The following is an 18,669-nucleotide window of genomic DNA, read 5'->3' on the forward strand; positions in this document are numbered from 1 at the left end:
TTTGCAAAAAAAACAGTGGGGCACTCGTGCTGTCGCACGCCATCCGCGAGACCCATGATCCATCCAATCTTGATCTCTCCTTTTATTACTGACCATCTGCTTGCTTTTACCCCACGAGGTCACACCAGTCTGGACTAGCCTGGAGAGGCACACATGCTCTCACTCTCTCAGCATCGGCGTCGCTGGCTGGACTTCAGTGTTCAGCCGCCATGCATGGATGGACCAGTGCACGCAGGTGCAGCACTGCAGCTATGGCCGCAGCGTTTTCTCTGATGATTCACAAGGAAAAGGTTGAGTACTGCTGAGTAGGAAAGAGACGAGGCGTGATCTGTTTTTGCAAAGGTTCAACTCGGAGTAGTAGACAGTAATGGCTTTCTTTATAATAAAAAAAATCATAGGAAACTGTCAGGGTAAGAGCTCCAGAGCTCAAACGGGGGTGTCGTGTGGAGAGACAGACAGATGCGGGAGTGCAGCGGGTGGCAGATCTCAGAGGACGGGCAGCATCAGAATTCTGAAGGCGATCGTCCGTTCTCGCACGCTCTTTCTAGGCCTGGTCTTCAACTCCAATCATTTACCTCATCTCATACTTATGGAGTAGTAGTAAAAAGGTTTGAGACCAGCACATTTTCATGGCTAGTTGGCTACAAATGAAAGCCCGGGCTGAGTCGATCGACAAGTAGTGAACACTGAACAGCATGAACCCAATCATAAGAAGTCGATTGGTACTAGTACTGAAGATGTTGGATTAAGATTACCGAAGAAAGCTAATGTGACGTAAACATTGTTAGCTCTCGGTGGACTCAACTCAAATCGATCAATTGACCAAATTGGAACGGCCCATCAGCAGCTATTTAGCAGCGATTTGGGCCTTGTTGTGGCCCACGAATAAATGGACCTCTGATTTTAATGGCCATTGTTGGGCTTAAAGGCTATTTAATAGTCCAATTTCACGGAGGCACGAAGTTGTGTCTCAATTTCAATCACCACGAAATTCGGCCTAAAGGTTAACGTGGGTCGTTTTGGCGAGACATGCCGAGCCTGAGCTGGCTGCCTCGTGTTCGTTTTCGGCCTCCAATTGCCCCGTCACGTAGTCATGTAGCACGCATATTAAGGAATAAGTCTGTTTTTCCTCCTTCACGTCTTGTTCGAATCCCTTGGCTCAACCGTAAAACCAGTTATAACGTCTTTCTCATCTTGCAAACCGGTGTAAATTGACTCTTTTGGTGGTTTGGGAAGCGGTTCCTTCTCATCTAATCTTCTTCCTCCATCCAACGTTCCAATAGCAGCAGCAGAGGCATGCAGGGAGAGCGACGGTGGTGAAGAGCTGGAGCCCTACCCTCCTCTTGTGGCCACAGAAAGGCATATCATATATGTATTATGGGACCCACGCACCCGCATCGACGAAGGCGGTAGAGACAGTGACGGGGCCGCCGTGGAGGAGGACCAACTCAGTGATCTGTCGGATTGCCTGCTGTAAGACCTCCTCGCGCATCTCGGGTCCCATCAAGCGACGTGCGGAGCGTCGATAGCCGGACAGGGAGCTGCAGAAGGGGCAGAACCAAAACCATGTGTTGGCGACAACGCGGTTGTACGTGTCGCACCGCGCGTCATGGGGAAGAAGCGGCGGCCACATCCCAGGCTCGCTGCCGCCGAGGATTCCCCACGCAAGGAGACGACACTCACAACAGAGGTACTCCCTTCGTCCCATTAAGTGCACCCATAAGTTTTCATGCTCAACGTTTGACCGTCGTCTTATTTAAAAAATTTTAAAAGTTCAGTCCCTTATAAAGTACTATTCATATTTTATCATCCAATAAAACACAAAAATAATAATCATAAAATTATTTTAAATAAGATGGATGGTCAAAGTTGGACACTGAAACCCACGGCTGCGTTTATTGTGGGACAGAGGGAGTAAGTGGGGTTCTTCCGTCATTTCCGTGGCCATCACTTGACGGGGACAAAGAAGGGTCTGCTGCTGCTGGTCGTCGGGCTTAGCCAGGCTCGACCACCGCGGGGCGTGAAAGCATGATGTATGACTTGATCCCGAGAATGTACGGGACGACGAGGCTTAGCACGACTGCCCTCCTCAAGATGCCACCCTTGAGGTAGTAGCGAGAGAGAGAGAGAGAGAGGCGATGAAGAAGATGAGACGAGGAGAAGTCGTCGACAGATAGGTTCTACTTGCTGACTCAGCGAGTCAATCATGATCAACCTATCACGTCAGCGAAAACAGGTTCTCAGATCATTGGAGGATTCAATTTGAACCGGATTTTGAAAAATAGGGATGCGCTTTATCCATTTTTGTGGTTGATGAACGCGATTTAATCAGAAGCACGAGACGAGCAAGTCAAAATAGACTTTCTCGCATACTAATGGACTGGAGAAAGCATTTTGACTCCCTCCTATATTGGTTGAATATGATTCATACCACTCAGCTGTAAAATTGGGTATATCACCACTCACAAGAAACTGCTTTGAGAGTGATTTTAGTCGACATGGTTGTTCACGTGGCAGCTAGTTATCGAATAAATTTAAAAATTATGTGGGCCCATCCCTCCTATATCTATATCTCATATTCTCTTGTCTCAAAACAAATAAATCTAATACGGAATGTGATATCTAATGTCACGTCCTTTTATATCTCCTATCACATCTCGTAATAGGTTGGTTTATTCCACAAAAGGTTTGTTCCACGAAGTATGTCTCGATGTCATATGGCTGCGATGCTGACCGGCGCTCATCTGGGCCGTTTTTGGCGAGACAGGCGGCCTCCGTTCGGCCCGCCATGAAATCATCTGGCAAGCCTATTAATGGACAGAAATGGACCATACCGGGACGGCCCATAAGCTACCCGGCATGTCCGTACACGCCGAAGGCTCAGCCCAGATAGCGCGTGCGTGTCCCGTCACGGCCCACAGCCGAACGGTCACCTAACCAGACGCACGCATGCGTCGTCGTCGATCGTTCGTCGAGCTCTGCAAGTCTGGATCTTCCCGTCGAGTGTTTGCTCAGGACTCAGGAGGTTCAGTTCAGAAAACGGAACGCGACATCATCATGTAGAACACATCTACACAGTTAACTGCACACAGTTAAAGCACTGCAGCGTCGTTTTAAAGCTGGTCCCGATCGAGAAGAAGAGATAGTTAAAACACAAGTGCGTGCCTGCAGTGCTTCGGATCAAACGGCACATGCATATATGTATATGCGTACCATGAAGAGCCTAGCAGCCAGTCGCTCGATCGATCCAATGAGGAGCGGAGCTGGACCGATCTGGATCGAGAGAACACGATATGATCGAGCAGTTAATACGAACTGATCTCACTGTTTGTGTTACAGCGCGTTATGATTTATGAACTCACTGTTGTTACAGCAGGTACTCTGGCACAGCGAGACCACCGGGACGGCCGGAAGAGATTGGAATCTTCGGGCGCCGCTCCGTACGGCCGGCCGCGGCGAGATCGATCGATCTGTGAGTAATTTCAGTTTTCACGGCCGCTAAGCCGGCCTCGTCGACCTGCATTGCCCTGTCGTGTGAATTGTCGAGACTCGAGAGAGACCAGCCGGTCGATCGCGAGGAGTGTCAGCAGGAACTTCTGCGGCTGCTCGATCTACTCACATAAACTTTTAACTTTTCCATCGTATCGTGTCAATTTTAACCAAACTTTTAATTTTAGCGTGATCTAAACACACCCTTGATGGCCGGCCGTTCGGCGTTCGCGAGATGGGAGAGTAATTGTACGTCAGTAGCTTGCAGATGGATCGCCATTCGCCAGCCGATCTGCAGACCAAGTACATGTGTATCAGTCCACGGGAGCCAGCTGTTACGAGTAAATGCTCGCTTTAGCCTTTACAGTTACAGATGGTAGCTAGAACAGCAGAGAGCCAATCAGCCAACGACCGATCGGGTTTTACCTTGTCCCCCTCCTCTCCACAATTTTACTGTAGTACTCATGGTGAGTACTGTACAATTAACTGCATGGTCTAGATGTGAAGCTGCTTGATAGGTGCATGCATGTATCGGTGTGTATGGCTTTCCTGGTGGAACTCGCACAGCTCGATCGACGAGCTGTGCCTAAATTCCTGAACTGCTTCTTTCCTGAACTCGCACAGCTCGATGAAGCTCGATCGAGTAGTACATATATACAACGCTGAATATGAAATTTCAGAACACACCTACGTACACAGAGAGAACCGGAACTGGAACATGCATGCCACTGAATACGCTCCTATATATACATACGACGCGAGTTTGATAGCTGCTGGTGAGCGTTCGATCTCTATGTTTTGAGATAGATTTTTTGTGCATGCAAAACAAGAAATCTCATTTACACATAATTAATTAATTAAGTATTAATAATTATAAACTTAAAAATGAGTTTATTTGAATTTTTTAAATAACTTATATATAATTTTTATAAAAAATATCATATAACAGTTTAATAAGCGTGTTAACAGAAAACAAAGAAGTTTGAAGTTTGAAGTCGAGAAATACAACTCGATTACATCACAATTGGTAGATCATGGAGTAATACTCTGGGTGTGTTTAGTTTCTAAAAAAGTTGGAAGTTTGAAGAAAGTTGGGAGTTTGTAAAAAAAAAAAAAAGTTTATGTGTGTAGAAAAGTTTTTTTTATGTAATATGATGTGATGGAAAGTTAAGAATAGAGGAGGCTCTACCCCAAAATGCGTTCTTACAGCCCGATCTGGCAGATCAGTAAGTAGGAGTACTTCGCTGCAAAGCCTGTACGATTTGCAGAAGATGGAGTACATAGGACGAATCGCCGGCCGGCGAATATCTTTTTACAGCGCTGCGCAATTACGCCTCGAGATTTTATCTCACTCGCCGTACGAGCGTGCGACTAGTAGGCGGTATTAGCTATGGGTGGTGGCACACATTGATTGATCGATGATTTCTACCCCACCGCTTAATGAATCTCACATGGCGTGGCGTCCCCTCTGCTACGCGCATGCATGCATGCATGCATGCGCAATACGTACTGGATCAAGTACAATAAATGAAAGCTGGCCGTCTATACGTACGGTACGACGCAGTATACGGCCGCGATACATATGATGCTCCGTGTGTATACTGTATATACGGCCATGTGCACTATACATCGCAACTGTCGCTCTGAATTTACATGGAATACGTATACATCTATACATCACAATTGTCACTCTGAATTTACATGGAATGCGTATACATGTACCTGTCAGAGTCAATTTGTTTCGTTACTGGTAACTGGTAATTAAGTGTGGTAAGGGCATGGCCGCAAGGCAAATGAAATGGCTAGCTAGGTAAGTGGTAAACTCCCTTCGGTATGGACCATACATATATGATATATGTACATCTATCTATCCCAGCTGTCAGCTGAATTATGACATGTCAATGTTTTTCTGATGGAAGGTAAGTGCAGTATATGTTCAGGGGATTTAATTACATTATTAACTCGCCAACCTCTCACGAGTTGCAGGTACGAGTAGTTACTAGTTAGGAGGACTGAGATAGCCCAAGAGGATGAAAAACAATATGGCGTATTGAAATCTTCGGTGTAGAATCCATGCATGGTTGCGACTTTTGTCCGTGAGAGAGCTCGCTTCAAAACTCTGTCTAGAAAGCGGAAAGAGGAGCTAGCGCGCTGAGTCTGAAACTCTGAATTAGTACGTTTGTTGGAAAATCAAATTAGCTTGCCTTGAGTAGCAGAATCAGATTACTGTTGTTTATCACGCATCCCAAATTAAAGGAAGACGACCGATTTTGAGGTTTAAATCTTGTCACTGTGCTGCTTCTCGTACCCGATTTGAATTGAGCGGGAGTTAGTTAACTTAGTTTCAGCTACGGATTTTCTCTTATTGGATTCTTCATTAAGATGTCCGCGCTCCATGTCCCACACTGTTCTACTTTCAGGAACAGCAGAGGATCGACCGCATTAATCGTGAGACCAACCATAAATGATCGATCATCGATCGATATATACCAATTAATCCAGATGACACTAATCTCCATCCTAACACGCGTCGCTCTCACTCGTGATTGCAAAAACACATCTTCTCCTCCTATGGAGACACCACCAAAAAGGCGAATTCAATGAGAAACAAATTAAGACGCACAGCTGCGCATGCCCCCCTGCTCCATCTGGAACGAACTGAATAATTGACGATGACTATACACGCACAATGCATCCCGGCCGGAAGAGGATTCAGTTCCTGTACTGCCGGGTTCACTAGCTTTCAAGTCTGGGGAGCAATGCAATTCTGGTGGTAGGTAGCAACAGCGAGCTCGCAGCGTTCTTTCCCCTTCGATCGATCTCCATCTCTTTCTCGTGCATGCACATGATCCGAGGCACAGCAAGGCAGGGCAGGGCAGGGCCGGGCCAGCCAAGTGGCCTCCGAGGGCGAGATGCGTACGCGGGGACGCAACGCGAAGCGCCGCATTTAGCATCCAACCACCCTGCATCTGCGGCGTGCAGCAGCAAAAACAACTAGCTTGCGTGCTTGGTCAGGCGCGCGCGCGCGAGAGAGAAGAGGGGTGTGTGGTGTGGTGGTCCTCGCGCGCAATTGCTTTCCGTGTCCCGCGCCCCGCTAACTCACTGCTCACGCCTTAACTGCGCGTCTTAAGGTGGCGTGGCGCGAGACATCGATGCGAATTGCGAACGCGAATGCGGCCTCCCTCTATAAGAGAGATCGCAAGCGAGAACGTGAACGCCGCCACCCTCGCGCCGTCCATACATCCACCGTCGTGTCGCCCACTGTCCAACTGCCAGTCAGCTAGCCCCAAGTGTATACTCTCAGCTGCTGTCGCGAGTCTCGCCGACGTACGCGCGCGATGGGCGCTTCTTCTTTGGTTGGATTCCTCATGGCGGCGGTGGCGGCGCTGCTCGTGGCCGCCGCGACGCCGGCGGCGGCGGCGCCGAGGGCGTTCTTCGTGTTCGGGGACTCGCTCGTGGACAACGGCAACAACAACTACCTCATGACGACGGCGCGCGCGGACGCGCCGCCGTACGGGATCGACTTCCCGACGCACATGCCCACGGGGAGATTCTCAAACGGGCTCAACATCCCGGACATCATCAGTTAGCACCTTATCCATCACTGTCACTTGTAAAAAGAAACACAATGCAATGCACAAAGTTAGTTACAACTGTTCTTGACACGCTGCATTTTTTTTTTGGGCTCAGGCGAGTACCTCGGGTCCCAGCCTGCTCTGCCGTACCTGAGCCCGGACCTCCGAGGCGAGAACCTTCTCGTCGGCGCCAACTTCGCCTCCGCCGGCGTCGGCATCCTCAACGACACCGGCATCCAGTTCGTAAGCCCCCCCGCGCGCGCATCCGCCACCATTTTCGTCACGAACAAATGCGCATTAACGTTGTGTTTTGCTGTGGGTGCAGGTGAACATAATTAGGATCGGTCAGCAGCTGGACAACTTCGAGAACTACCAGCGGAATCTGGCGGCGTTCGTCGGCGAGGACGCGGCGAGGCAGGTGGTGCAGCAGTCGCTCGTGCTCATCACGCTCGGCGGCAACGACTTCGTCAACAACTACTACCTGGTGCCATTCTCCGTCAGGTCCCGACAGTTCGCCATCCAGGATTACGTCCCCTACCTCATCTCCGAGTACAGGAAGATCCTCACGGTTAGTCTCATCTCATCGATTCCAAGTTTCTTCTTGCTCTAGAGAATAATAAGTAGCCTCAATTAACTTCCGTGTTATCACCAAAGGTAGAATTTGGCAAATTTACGATTAGCATTTCAGTAGAGACTCAGCCGATCGAAGCAGATGAGCATAACTCACTTGCATAAAAGCAGTAGTAGAAAACAATGCTGCATGTTAACTGTTGGCACTGCAAACAATAGATAGAAAGTGCAGGCTGCAGCCTGCAGAGTGAACATATCCTGGTGTGGAGTCTCTTTTGGGTAATATGTTGTCAATGACATGACCTGTAATTTTTTCTGTATCAACCTGAGAAAGTTCCTGTTGAAAACAATAAGCCGAATACATTATGCAGTTCATCTCACACTATTTGCAGTCAGTGTCAGTAAGCCCCCATCTTCATCCTCCTGTCCACTGCAAAGGAAGAAAATAGAAGTATGGGTGGTCTGGTAGTAGTAATGTACTCCGTATACCAATACCTGTATCATCATCAACCGTTAATTTATGATTTACTGTTCTACTAGTAGTTAAGGCACATCGTAAATATATATGATCGTTAGATTAGAAAATATGAACGGTATAGATTGATTGTAGCGACTATTTAAAATACCTGTAAAAATACTTCCAGTTAGGACATTATGCTAACTTTAGCATCATTAAATTAAGAGCTCGAACTGCAACAAACAATTAACATGTCTGACAAGCAATATAAGTACAGTGTAATGCGAAAAAGGCTTCACGCCTTGCATTATCAGAAGTACAAGATTTTCATTACAAGGAGCAGTAAGCCAGTAAATGAAAATGGGCAAGTCACTGTATCAGATCTCTCTGCTTCAGATCTACACATTCCTTCACACTCTTGAGTTACTGTATGATTTATGAATAGCTTATTACTATGATCTATGGGGTTCAATGCCAATAGGCCTAAACATTTACTACTACTAGATCGGCTTCCCACCAAATAATTTCAAGAGGTAGGAGGTAGCAGTACATCTAGCACCCAAGTTTTACCGTACGGTGAGTCGGTGACAGTACTCTGTCTGACCGACTGTTCCTCCTCGTCGCCGTTCGGGTGGATGTATGCATGCTGTGTCACCTACCACACCTTCACTCTGCAGAGGCAATGAATATGCCAAGTAGGACAATTAACGCTGTAAAAAAAAACAAGCAGGATGCAGTCATCGTAGAGGGGGCTTGTTGTGTCATCGCATTTACTCACTCGTGTACCCGCGAGGCCATCGTGCCAAAATTTACTCATGCCACATGCAACGACAGTGCCAGTTGCCACTCGTGCAGACGTGCAGTGCTCGCAGCTTCGTGTACATGTAAATTGTATTTGTGTCCTTCGTCTTGAAAGGAAAAATGACATGACTGCGTCCGTGTATATGGTGGTGCATGCAGAGGCTGCACGATCTGGGTCCGCGTCGGGTGATCGTGACGGGCACCGGGATGATCGGGTGCGTGCCGGCGGAGCTGGCCATGCACAGCATCGACGGCGAGTGCGCCACCGACCTGACGCGCGCCGCCGACCTCTTCAACCCGCAGCTGGAGCGCATGCTCGCCGAGCTCAACTCCGAGCTCGGCGGCCACGTCTTCATCGCCGCCAACACCAACAAGATCAGCTTCGACTTCATGTTCAACCCCCAGGACTACGGTAACCAATTACCAACCAAGAACAAAAATTCAGAGATGAATCTGAACAGAAGTCGTTTTTAGAAGTTGGTTTTTTTCTGAGACAGACGGAAGATCCATGTAGATGATTTTGATGTGTTTGTGGGGGTTTGCAGGGTTTGTGACGGCGAAGGTGGCGTGCTGCGGGCAGGGGCCGTACAACGGTATCGGGCTGTGCACGCCGGCGTCCAACGTGTGCGCGAACCGGGACGTGTACGCGTACTGGGACGCGTTCCACCCGACGGAGCGGGCGAACCGGCTCATCGTCGCGCAGATCATGCACGGCTCCACCGACCACATCAGCCCCATGAACCTCAGCACCATCCTCGCCATGGACGAGAGGAGGAATTGATCGATCTCATCAGGCATTCACAGGACACTACTACTTTGCCCAGAGAGTACATCATATTTACTACTACATTACAATGTGTGGCTGGCTGTATGTGCTTAATAGTGCTGGTTCAAGTTTTGAAGTTTTCTCTCTACCTTCTTTGATTTTTCTGGTTTAGGTGAAAGTGATGGTGAATCTGGTTTAGGGGTGAAAGTAAGTAAGTAATGGGTGAATTAAGAGCCTACAGTGGGTTGTGTTTTGTTAATGTTGCAAGGGTACTTATTGGATAGTGGGGGTTTAAGGCATGTGTTTTCTCCTCGGTTATCAGGTGGAGAATTTGTTTGTAATAGCTCAGTAAAACTTCGTTGCTAGAATTTATATTGCGAACATTTTGGTGGCTGGTTCGTTGAGCTCAGTTATAACGACCCTACAGAATACTTGTCCCGTTGTGCAGCGAAGTGGGTAAAGAGTCTGACGAGTGATTAAAAACTCTGCCCATAAATACGAGTGCACATCTGGTCTGTCGCCAATAGGGACCGATTAATCATCAGACAGAGGATTCTGAAATCAGGGCAATGCACACTATGGAGATCCTTTGGGTTGAGGGCTTGAGATTCTCACCTGCTTTCATGCCTCCGATAACCGGATCGTTGATTGAACTGGCTGATTTCCAGTCAGATAGCTCAAATGTTGCCAGGTCGCTGGTATGCACGGTACCGGATTTCATCTCAATCGTCTGATTTTGATCGAACCGCTCCTGCACTATCATGAATTGCAGGTTATTGATTTTTTCAGGTGGTTACAATTGTCCTTTTTTATTAAAGAAGAAAGGAAATATACATCACGAAAGTTTTGAGTTTTTGATGCATGATCCCTGTTGGATCAGCGGAACATAACTATCAGATGATGTAGAGGGAAAAGGAATGAAGCAGCTACAAAATTCAGGTAAGTTGTACAGATCAGGTTCTTCACAACCATTCTACTCAGCGAGTTGCAACTAAGTCTCCCATGAGACCTCCACCAAGTTCATAATGCTTGGCTGCAGAAAAGCCAGCTTCTTTAGCTAACTCCTCCAGCTCCTTTTCTACAATGGACGTAAACCAGCACAAATAAATTAAGGTAAATACATGAGAGATAACTTTGGTCGCTGATGAAAGGGCATTGACCAATGGACTGTTTGGAATATAAGAATGCAGCTTCTCATATAAAAATGAATTGAATCTTTAGATGCGTGGCCTTGTGAGCGAAAAAAAAGGGATTCCTACTGTACTCCATCAGGATTAATTGAGAAGTGTGTTGAAGTACTGCTACTATCAGAATGACAAATGTAAGTTGTGTCATTACTTTTTTGTTTTTCTAAAGTTATAATTTTTTTTTGTTTTACTCGAGTATTGCTTAAAAAGTGGTAAAACATGTGACCATCTTGTTCTTCAAGGGAATTTTCTCACAAAGGAAATATAAATGCAAACCTGTTAGATAGTGTAATATTGAACTTTTCAGGTACTTGTATTCTTCAGTGAGTCCATAGCCACTAGCTAAAGGAACCACAACGTTATCGATCATCCAACTCTGTCCAAGGGAAAACATCAATTTGGTTAGGGAATTATAGGACCAACCCAAAGTCATTGACACTGGAAGTCAACGCATGATCCATCCGTGAGACCGTGATGTTGTTACATTGTCATAGTGCAATAATCAGGAAGTTATCTTTCTCTTTGATCTCAAACACAAGCCAAACTTGCGTGTACTATAGATGGTCTGATATTTTACCTGCAATGACGTTGTGAAAAGTGATGAGCTCTTGTTAAAATCTAGAATAGATGCTCTTGATCCTGCAGTCCAGCGAAACCCAATCATGAAAATTTCTGCTGAACTGTATAAGCATGATCAACCAGAAAAAAACTTTGGAATCTGCACTAGACCTGGTTTTAGGACCCTAAATATCTCCCGCATTGCTTTGGGTTTGTCAACCACATTGCGTAACCCATAACCAACCGTAACAGCATCGAAGTAGCAGTCTGTGAAAGGCAAATCAAGTGCATCGCCTTCGATCCACCTGCAACCATAGAGGTCCAAAGCACGCATCTGTCAGCCACGCGCACGACCTGTCCACTTCATTAACAGCAATCACAAAACTACATATCACAGGTTGTTCTTAATCTACAAACTCTCACATTGAGGATGCTCACTTGATGTTCTTGTAGCAAGGCTTCCAGCGTTGATCCTGACGGCTAGCAGCCGTTTGCAGCTGCTGACTTGAGAAATCAACAGCCATCACCTGTAAAATATGAGAGCTTGGGCTAGAACATTCAAGTCGATTTTTTTTTCTTTCTGAAATCTAAAGCAGCCAAGCAAATCCAACACCAACCTGTCCATCCAAGCCAACCTTCTGAGACAGAAGGAATGCCAAATCCCCACTCCCGCAGCAGAGATCAAGAACACGATCCCCTCTCCTTGCCCTGACCACAATAATTCAACCTTTTCCATCAACCAATTGCAGAACAAGAGTATATGCATGCTGCCACTAGTGGCGTACCTGGACCAAGACACGCAGATGCGCTTCCATGTCCGGTGCTGTCCGAGGCTGAGCACGTCGTTCAGCTACAAGGAACACGGCACTGCGCCCGTCGTCAGTACGATGCTGCTGGTAGTATACATATCTCCAGTGGAATTCAAAATTTTGCGAGAAGGGGAGGAGGAGTGGGAGGTAACGGACATGGTCGTAGACGGGGGCGATGCGGCTGAAGAGGGCCTGCCGCTCGTCGGCCGCGGAGGACGAGCCGCAGCTCACGGCGGCGAACCCGCGGCGGCGGCGGCGGCGAGCGGCGGGGGCGGGCGCCGCGGGGCCCGCCGAAATCGCGGCGGCTAGGGTGGCCATGGGTGTCCGCCACGTCCCCAGTCAGGATAGGTATATCGTGACCGGTTTGGACTAAGTGTTTGACTATTTTGCCCCCGCCGCCGCCGCCTCGCCGCGGAAGTGAAAGCGCTCTCGACTCTCGCCGCCGCCGCCGCCGCCGCGAGCCGCGTCGTGCGGGAACGCGAGGGTTTTTCCAGGGGGATGGATTTGGGGTCGTGCTACCTCGGCGGCAACGCCGACGCGGTGGAGTTCTGCCCGCACCGCCCCTTCCGCCACGTCCTCGCCGCCGCCACCTACACGCTGCAGGAGCAGGGCGGGGAGCGGCAGGACCGCGCGGGCAGCGTGTCGCTCTTCGCCGTCGACGCCGGCGAGGAGGACGCGCCCCGGAGGCTCCGGCTGCTCCACACGGTGGAGACCGCCGGGGTGTTCGACATGAAGTGGAGCCCCGTGGCGCCTCTGCTCGCGCAGGCCGACGCCCACGGCCGCCTCGCGCTCTGGCGCCTGGAGCAGGAGGACGGATCGGACAAAGGTGCTGTTTGTTCCTGCATTTGCATTACCATAGAATCAAATAAGTTGTCTGCTGTGTCAAAATTGGATCACTATCCACTTACTAAGCTTCCATGAATTATTTACTGAACATAGTGATGCACTGCTACTGATGCCAAAGGCAAATTCAAGTTCTTAGGATTCTGAAAGCGTTCTATCATCCATGTGAATGTTGCCTGATGCTTGCAGAAGTATTTAGGGGTTCAGGGGTTATGCTTTTTTTTTTTTTTGGGGGGGGGGTTGGTGAAATGGGTTTCTTACTCTCATGGATTGAGTGGATGTGTTCCCAGTGGTTAATCTGGATTAACAAGAAGTTGCTTCAACTATGCAATATTCTGCCCTTCTGGAGGTGATCCGTGTCTGTCATCTTCTTTTGAGAATAAGGCAATATGCTGCTGAATGATGTTCTAAGTCAATTCGTATTCTTGCATTTCTGGATCAAATTTGGTCTTGATTTTTTAGTTAAATTGCCACGATAGTCTAGTTGATTCTGTACTGGAAGCAGGGGAGCTTGTGTAGCTATTTGTAAACACCTCAGTATTTGTCATATTTGTAGTCCACCATGTATTTCTTATATGTTGAGGCTGAATTCAAGTGCTTTATGTGACCGAATTATGCAGGTGCTGTTCTCAGGGATGTCTGTTCTGGAGACATTTCTTCTTCGATGTGCTTGTTTGTGGACTGGAACCAAACTGCCAAGGCACTTTCCGTTGGATTATCGGATGGTTCCCTGTCTGTGGTTTCCATGAGGGAGGACCGCTTGGAGGTATCAGAACAGTGGACTGCTCATCAGTATGAAGTGTGGACTTGCTATTTTGATCGTGCAAATCCACACTTGTTATACAGCGGATCAGACGACTGCTCCTTCAGCTGCTGGGACTTGCGACAGAACCCATCAAATGCTGTGTTTCAGAACAAAAAGTCGCATAATATGGGTGTCTGTTGCATTGCTCAGAATCCACTAGAGGGGAACATGCTACTTACTGGAAGCTATGATGAATTTCTCAGAGTTTGGGACATAAGATCAATGGTGAAACCCGTTAATGTGAAGTCCCTAAATTTAGGGGGTGGTGTATGGAGGATTAAATATCATCCTCTTATTGCAGATGTTGTCTTGGCTGCATGCATGCACAATGGGTTTGCCATTGTTAAAGTAGGTACTGGGGATGCTGCAGTAGTGGAAACATATTGCAAGCATGAGTCCTTAGCATATGGTGCGGATTGGCAGATAAATGAAGGTGCAGAACAGAACAAGAATTTTTCAGTTGTTGCTACCTGTTCATTTTATGATCGACTCCTCCGTGTGTGGCAACCGGAGAACCTAGGCAATCTTTAAGAGTGAAAGTGCCATTGCACTCAGTTCAAGTATCACTATGTGGACTTGTTTCCAGGTAGCTCCTCAAAGTTGTGCTGATTTATTTAAAGACATGAGCTTTTGGTAGAATCATGTCTGTTCCATAGCTTGTCATTCACATATATTTGTGTGATGCCAGCTTTCCCGTCGCAAAACTATATATTTGTATGGTCCTCAAAGATGTTTCCTGTTGATTATATTTGAAGTACTCCATTTTGTAGATTATATTGACGCTTTAACAACAATCTTTACATCACAAAATTGCCTTAGTGTGGATCTTCCTTAGCTTTTTGAATTTTGACCGATCACACTTCTGTCTGTAAATTACTGTATTATGTAAGCTTGTTTGATAATTTGAATTTTGCCTTTCAATCATGTTTTTAGTAACAGCTATATAATCCAAATTTTATCCTTTAAAGTTGGTGCCTTCATAAATACTACCTCCATCCCAAAATATAAGAATTTATAGGGTTGGACACGGATATCAAGGAAGTAGGTGGAATTAAATGTGAGAAGGTTGTGATTGGTTGAGAGGAGAAAGTATGTGGAGAATTTGAATGCTGGAAGATTGTGATTGGTGGAAAAGAGAATGTATGTGGAGAAGTTGTTATATTTTGGGACAAATTTTGAATGCTAGAAGTTGATGTATTTTGGGATGGAGGGAGTAACCTTTTTATTGGTATAAATGGCAATATACCAAAGGCTTAAATTTCAAATTTCTATTTATGAAATTTGAGTTGTTTGATCTTTGTGCCAAAAGAAAAATAACAAATAAGTTCATTTATTGGGGTTTGTAGTGGATCTTACTAGTTTCCAGTAGACATACATTTAGATTCAAGCTCTTTAGTAAATAGTAGTGTTACTTCTTTGAAAAATCTCAGATCTTTCTTTTCTAAGAGAGCTGATTGGCACTCTCCAGGTAGATAAACTGGTCTATTTTGTTTTAGGAACCTGTTTTGATATTATCATTGTTTGGATTTGTGGTGAAAACATGGACGATATGGGTCGATTATGGCATCGAATATGATCTATAGGTAAGTTTGAAGATGTGTTTGAAGGTAGGCATTCTTTTCATTTTTTGCGTTGACTCTAAATTTATTAACATTGAATCATTTATCGATTATCATAGAAGTGCATGCCTGTGGAAGACACAAGACGATATATATACTGTTTCTCCTTATCTGATACCGCTAACCGCAATGCACTCGTGTAAGATAACTACATGGGTGCATATCCACTCAATAAACACCAAAAGTGCATTCTTTGTAGGTTACCATTATTTTTCCATGCTTGTGATGTGGACTGCATTGTGCCGTCCTCTTTGATTATCTGTAAAGACATGCCTTCTATGCTTTGATTGTCACACTAACCCTACTTGATATTTCATAAGTACAGCATTTTTCTTTAGTTTGAAAGAAACAAACTACGGGGTACAAGAGTTGAAGACTATGAATAACCATTGTGCTGTCTATACAGTGTCCTTCTATTTCAATACTGCCAATATACTATTTACTGTGCATTGTTCCACAAACATAATGAGAAAAAAAACAGAGCTTTCGAGGAAAAAAACAGAAGGTTCCATGTGTTGCTTGATTAAAAATGGAACATGAGACTTGGTTTAGGTTATGAATCTGATTGCCTTATGTGATTCACTTTATTGCTGGTGATTGGTGAGGGGTCTGTTTAATTACCATTGGGAACTTTACTGTTTGTATTATAATGACTTATTCTGCGTGTTGATTTAATCTTTCTGCTAAGGTTAGCTTTATTAGCTGGAATGTGCAGTGGATCTGATAAACTAATATTTGCCATGCTTTAAATAAATTTATTGAATCCATCCCACTGGATTAGACAATGAAACTTGAAGAGGGATAGCAACTTAACATAAGGCATTCCACTGTTGCTTAAAGCTGTGCAGTGATGTTTTTCGTATATCTTTTTTTTCTCGAACATATTTTCATATATCTTGCACCTACTGATATGCTTATTTATCAGAATTTAGATTTAGTGACCCAAAAGCTAAGGGTTAAGAGAGGTTACTACTTAAACCCTGAAATATGATATCTTGTTTGATCCCACCTATCTTTGGCATTGACAGATCATTCACCATTGAATTGATTGACAGCATAGCTGAGTCTGCAGAGTTCAGTTCTGGTAATGCCCATAAATTTTGAAGGTGCGGAAGGAAAATGAGGGCAGAAGATAGGAAATACCATTAAAGTTGCATTCACGTAATATTCGAAGCACAGCTGAAAATTACTTGCCTTATATCGTGACATGTAGGGAATGGATCTTTCTGTGTTACTCCCTTTGGGGCAATGTTACTTCTTACATGAATAATGCTTGACCTTTTTCTAAAATACTGTGTTTTGACCTTGACATTCTGTTTGAGATCTATATAGAATGCTTTTAAGACTCTTTTTTGAAGCATTATGACCCTTGTGGTTCACTGTTTTCCTTTTAGTTTCTGTTTGCTACAAAGTGACTCATTGTTGGTTGCTACTGTAAGTTGTGAACATAAACAACAGAATTGATGGCTCATGGCTAGATATTATATCATACATAAAGAAACATAGCACCATAGGCATCTAGATCATGCTGCAGATGCAAGTAAGGTGCTCCTGTTAATAAGTTGGCACTAGTTCTCAATCAACCAAAATAATTACCGAACACATGCAAACCAAGTTATAATCCTGTTCCTTTTCTTCTTTTTTTTTTGAGAAAAATACTTTCAGAGTTGGGCAAATGTAGGTAGTCAAACATGGTCCCTGCTTGGTCAAGAATGATTCTGGGATAATGTGCTCTCCTAATGTATCTAAAGCCAGCTCCAGATTTGTTACTGCTCAATGGCCAGTGCATGTTATGTCTGGTCGATGAAAACAATTGATCCTCTATTGGCTAGGATACAGTTCTAATAAGCTGCTACTTGATAGCCAGCTATTCAGGCACAAAGTGGTTGAACCATCCAGTTTTCATTGGTTTCTAACAAAACTAGATAGAATATGTGATTCTTGATATTGCTTGTTCTTCACAAAATTGACGGGGGATGGCATATTATGACCAATGGTACCCAACCAATTGGTATTGGCGGGACCTTGAATCTTGACTGGTATATGATGTTACTGATTGGGTGCATTTCTGAGAGGGTATTCACTATCTCCATGTCAGCCACCTATTAAAAAAAAGTCAAAAGTTCAGAAATTTTCATAGGAGTGTTCGACTTGTTTGTGCCCAGCAACTAAATCCCACTTCGGTGAAGCGGTTGAACCCCACAATCGGTGCTAGTGATTTCCTCCCTGTACAAGTGGAAAATTCCATCCTAAAATACAGTTAGTTCTTTTTCTGTTTTGTTTAGTTATATGCATATAAGGATGCCTCCGTTGGGCTCAAGAGCTCTAGTCGTACATGAAACTGAGATCTTATCGAATTTAAGTGCATGTTATGGAAGCTGATTTATTTAGAGGGAGGGACTTCTGACTTTGTCATCCAGGATTTGGAAATGTAATGCTTTGGATAAACATGAGTTAGTGGCTAAACAGGAGTGTCACATTGTTCTAACTCCACACTCTTAAAGGCATAGCTCTAAAGGTGGAGAGTGCTCCTTCAGCTTTTTGTAATGGGTGCCTTTCTTTTTTGCCCCCTCTCTTGCTGATAGTAGATTCAGTCACACATCATGAGTTTTTGAAGTTCGTTTTGTTGGTGAGGGCTTAAGTACAAGGTTGGTGATTAACTTGCTGTATCTACAGTTCTACAGAATTTTCTTTCTTTTATTAGAAACACAGATATAGGTTGTTCATTAAATGTCAATGAACTAATAGTGAAAATCAAGGCAGATATAGTTAGATGAAGTGTGCACACTGCAAAAGAGATGCACAGATTTTAGAAGTATATAGGTTTTTCAGGAAAAAAAACAATTTACAAGTATATATTCCCTGGGAACTGGAACTGGATCTTTGTACATCTTCTTGTTATATAATATAGGTCTATAATTGTTCTGTTAAGTAAAATACTCTGGATAGTATTGGGTTTGTAAGTGGAATGAGAATTTCTCTAGAGAAGGAATATAGTTAGAATTGACATGATGAGGGAAGAACAACCTCAGTGTGAAGTCCAGCAAATGAGCACTTGGCACAGTTTTTACTTTCATTGTCCTTTCTCCACTAAGCATGCTGCGCTGTCCAATTTAAAATGCTACCATGCAGATTCTGGGTTCTTTGCAATTGATTTCTCTGGAGAAGTACCTGCAGACATCAGCAACCT

General features: G+C 45.1%; 3 protein-coding genes across 7 annotated transcripts; 2 read left to right on the forward strand and 1 right to left on the reverse strand.

The window, feature by feature from the left end:
* The first annotated feature begins 6,326 nt into the window (after nt 1-6,326).
* Nucleotides 6,327-10,067, forward strand: LOC4336348 (GDSL esterase/lipase LTL1). The gene is made up of 5 exons (XM_015781439.3): nt 6,327-7,074; nt 7,180-7,307; nt 7,390-7,632; nt 9,052-9,304; nt 9,438-10,067. Exons 1-5 carry the CDS (start codon nt 6,828-6,830, stop codon nt 9,671-9,673), a joined length of 1,107 nt encoding a protein of 368 aa, XP_015636925.1. The 5' UTR covers nt 6,327-6,827; the 3' UTR covers nt 9,674-10,067.
* A 381-nt stretch (nt 10,068-10,448) lies between these two features.
* On the reverse strand, nt 10,449-12,534 carry LOC9270356 (2-phytyl-1,4-beta-naphthoquinone methyltransferase, chloroplastic). 2 transcript variants are annotated; one of them, XM_015781442.3, is made up of 8 exons: nt 12,369-12,534; nt 12,189-12,253; nt 12,021-12,111; nt 11,842-11,930; nt 11,575-11,708; nt 11,423-11,484; nt 11,122-11,221; nt 10,449-10,736 (listed from the first exon to the last, which is right to left on the reverse strand). In XM_015781442.3, the coding sequence occupies exons 1-8, from the start codon at nt 12,528-12,530 to the stop codon at nt 10,636-10,638; spliced, it is 804 nt and encodes a 267-aa protein (XP_015636928.1). In that variant the 5' UTR covers nt 12,531-12,534; the 3' UTR covers nt 10,449-10,635. The 2 variants fall into 2 exon arrangements, with proteins under 2 accessions (XP_015636928.1, XP_066165545.1); XM_066309448.1 differs by having other exon boundaries at nt 12,189-12,270.
* A 91-nt stretch (nt 12,535-12,625) lies between these two features.
* On the forward strand, nt 12,626-16,763 carry LOC4336350 (uncharacterized). 4 transcript variants are annotated; one of them, XR_001545621.3, is made up of 4 exons: nt 12,626-13,038; nt 13,676-14,446; nt 15,357-15,467; nt 16,508-16,763. XR_001545621.3 is itself a non-coding variant. In XM_015781440.3 (2 exons), the coding sequence occupies exons 1-2, from the start codon at nt 12,711-12,713 to the stop codon at nt 14,389-14,391; spliced, it is 1,044 nt and encodes a 347-aa protein (XP_015636926.1). In that variant the 5' UTR covers nt 12,626-12,710; the 3' UTR covers nt 14,392-14,634. The 4 variants fall into 4 exon arrangements, 1 of the variants encoding a protein (XP_015636926.1); XR_001545622.3 differs by having other exon boundaries at nt 15,357-15,443; XR_001545623.3 differs by lacking the exon at nt 15,357-15,467.
* The last annotated feature ends 1,906 nt before the right edge of the window (nt 16,764-18,669 follow it).

Source organism: Oryza sativa, chromosome 4, assembly GCF_034140825.1.
Source record: "Oryza sativa Japonica Group chromosome 4, ASM3414082v1".
Taxonomy (NCBI): Eukaryota; Viridiplantae; Streptophyta; class Magnoliopsida; order Poales; family Poaceae; genus Oryza; species Oryza sativa.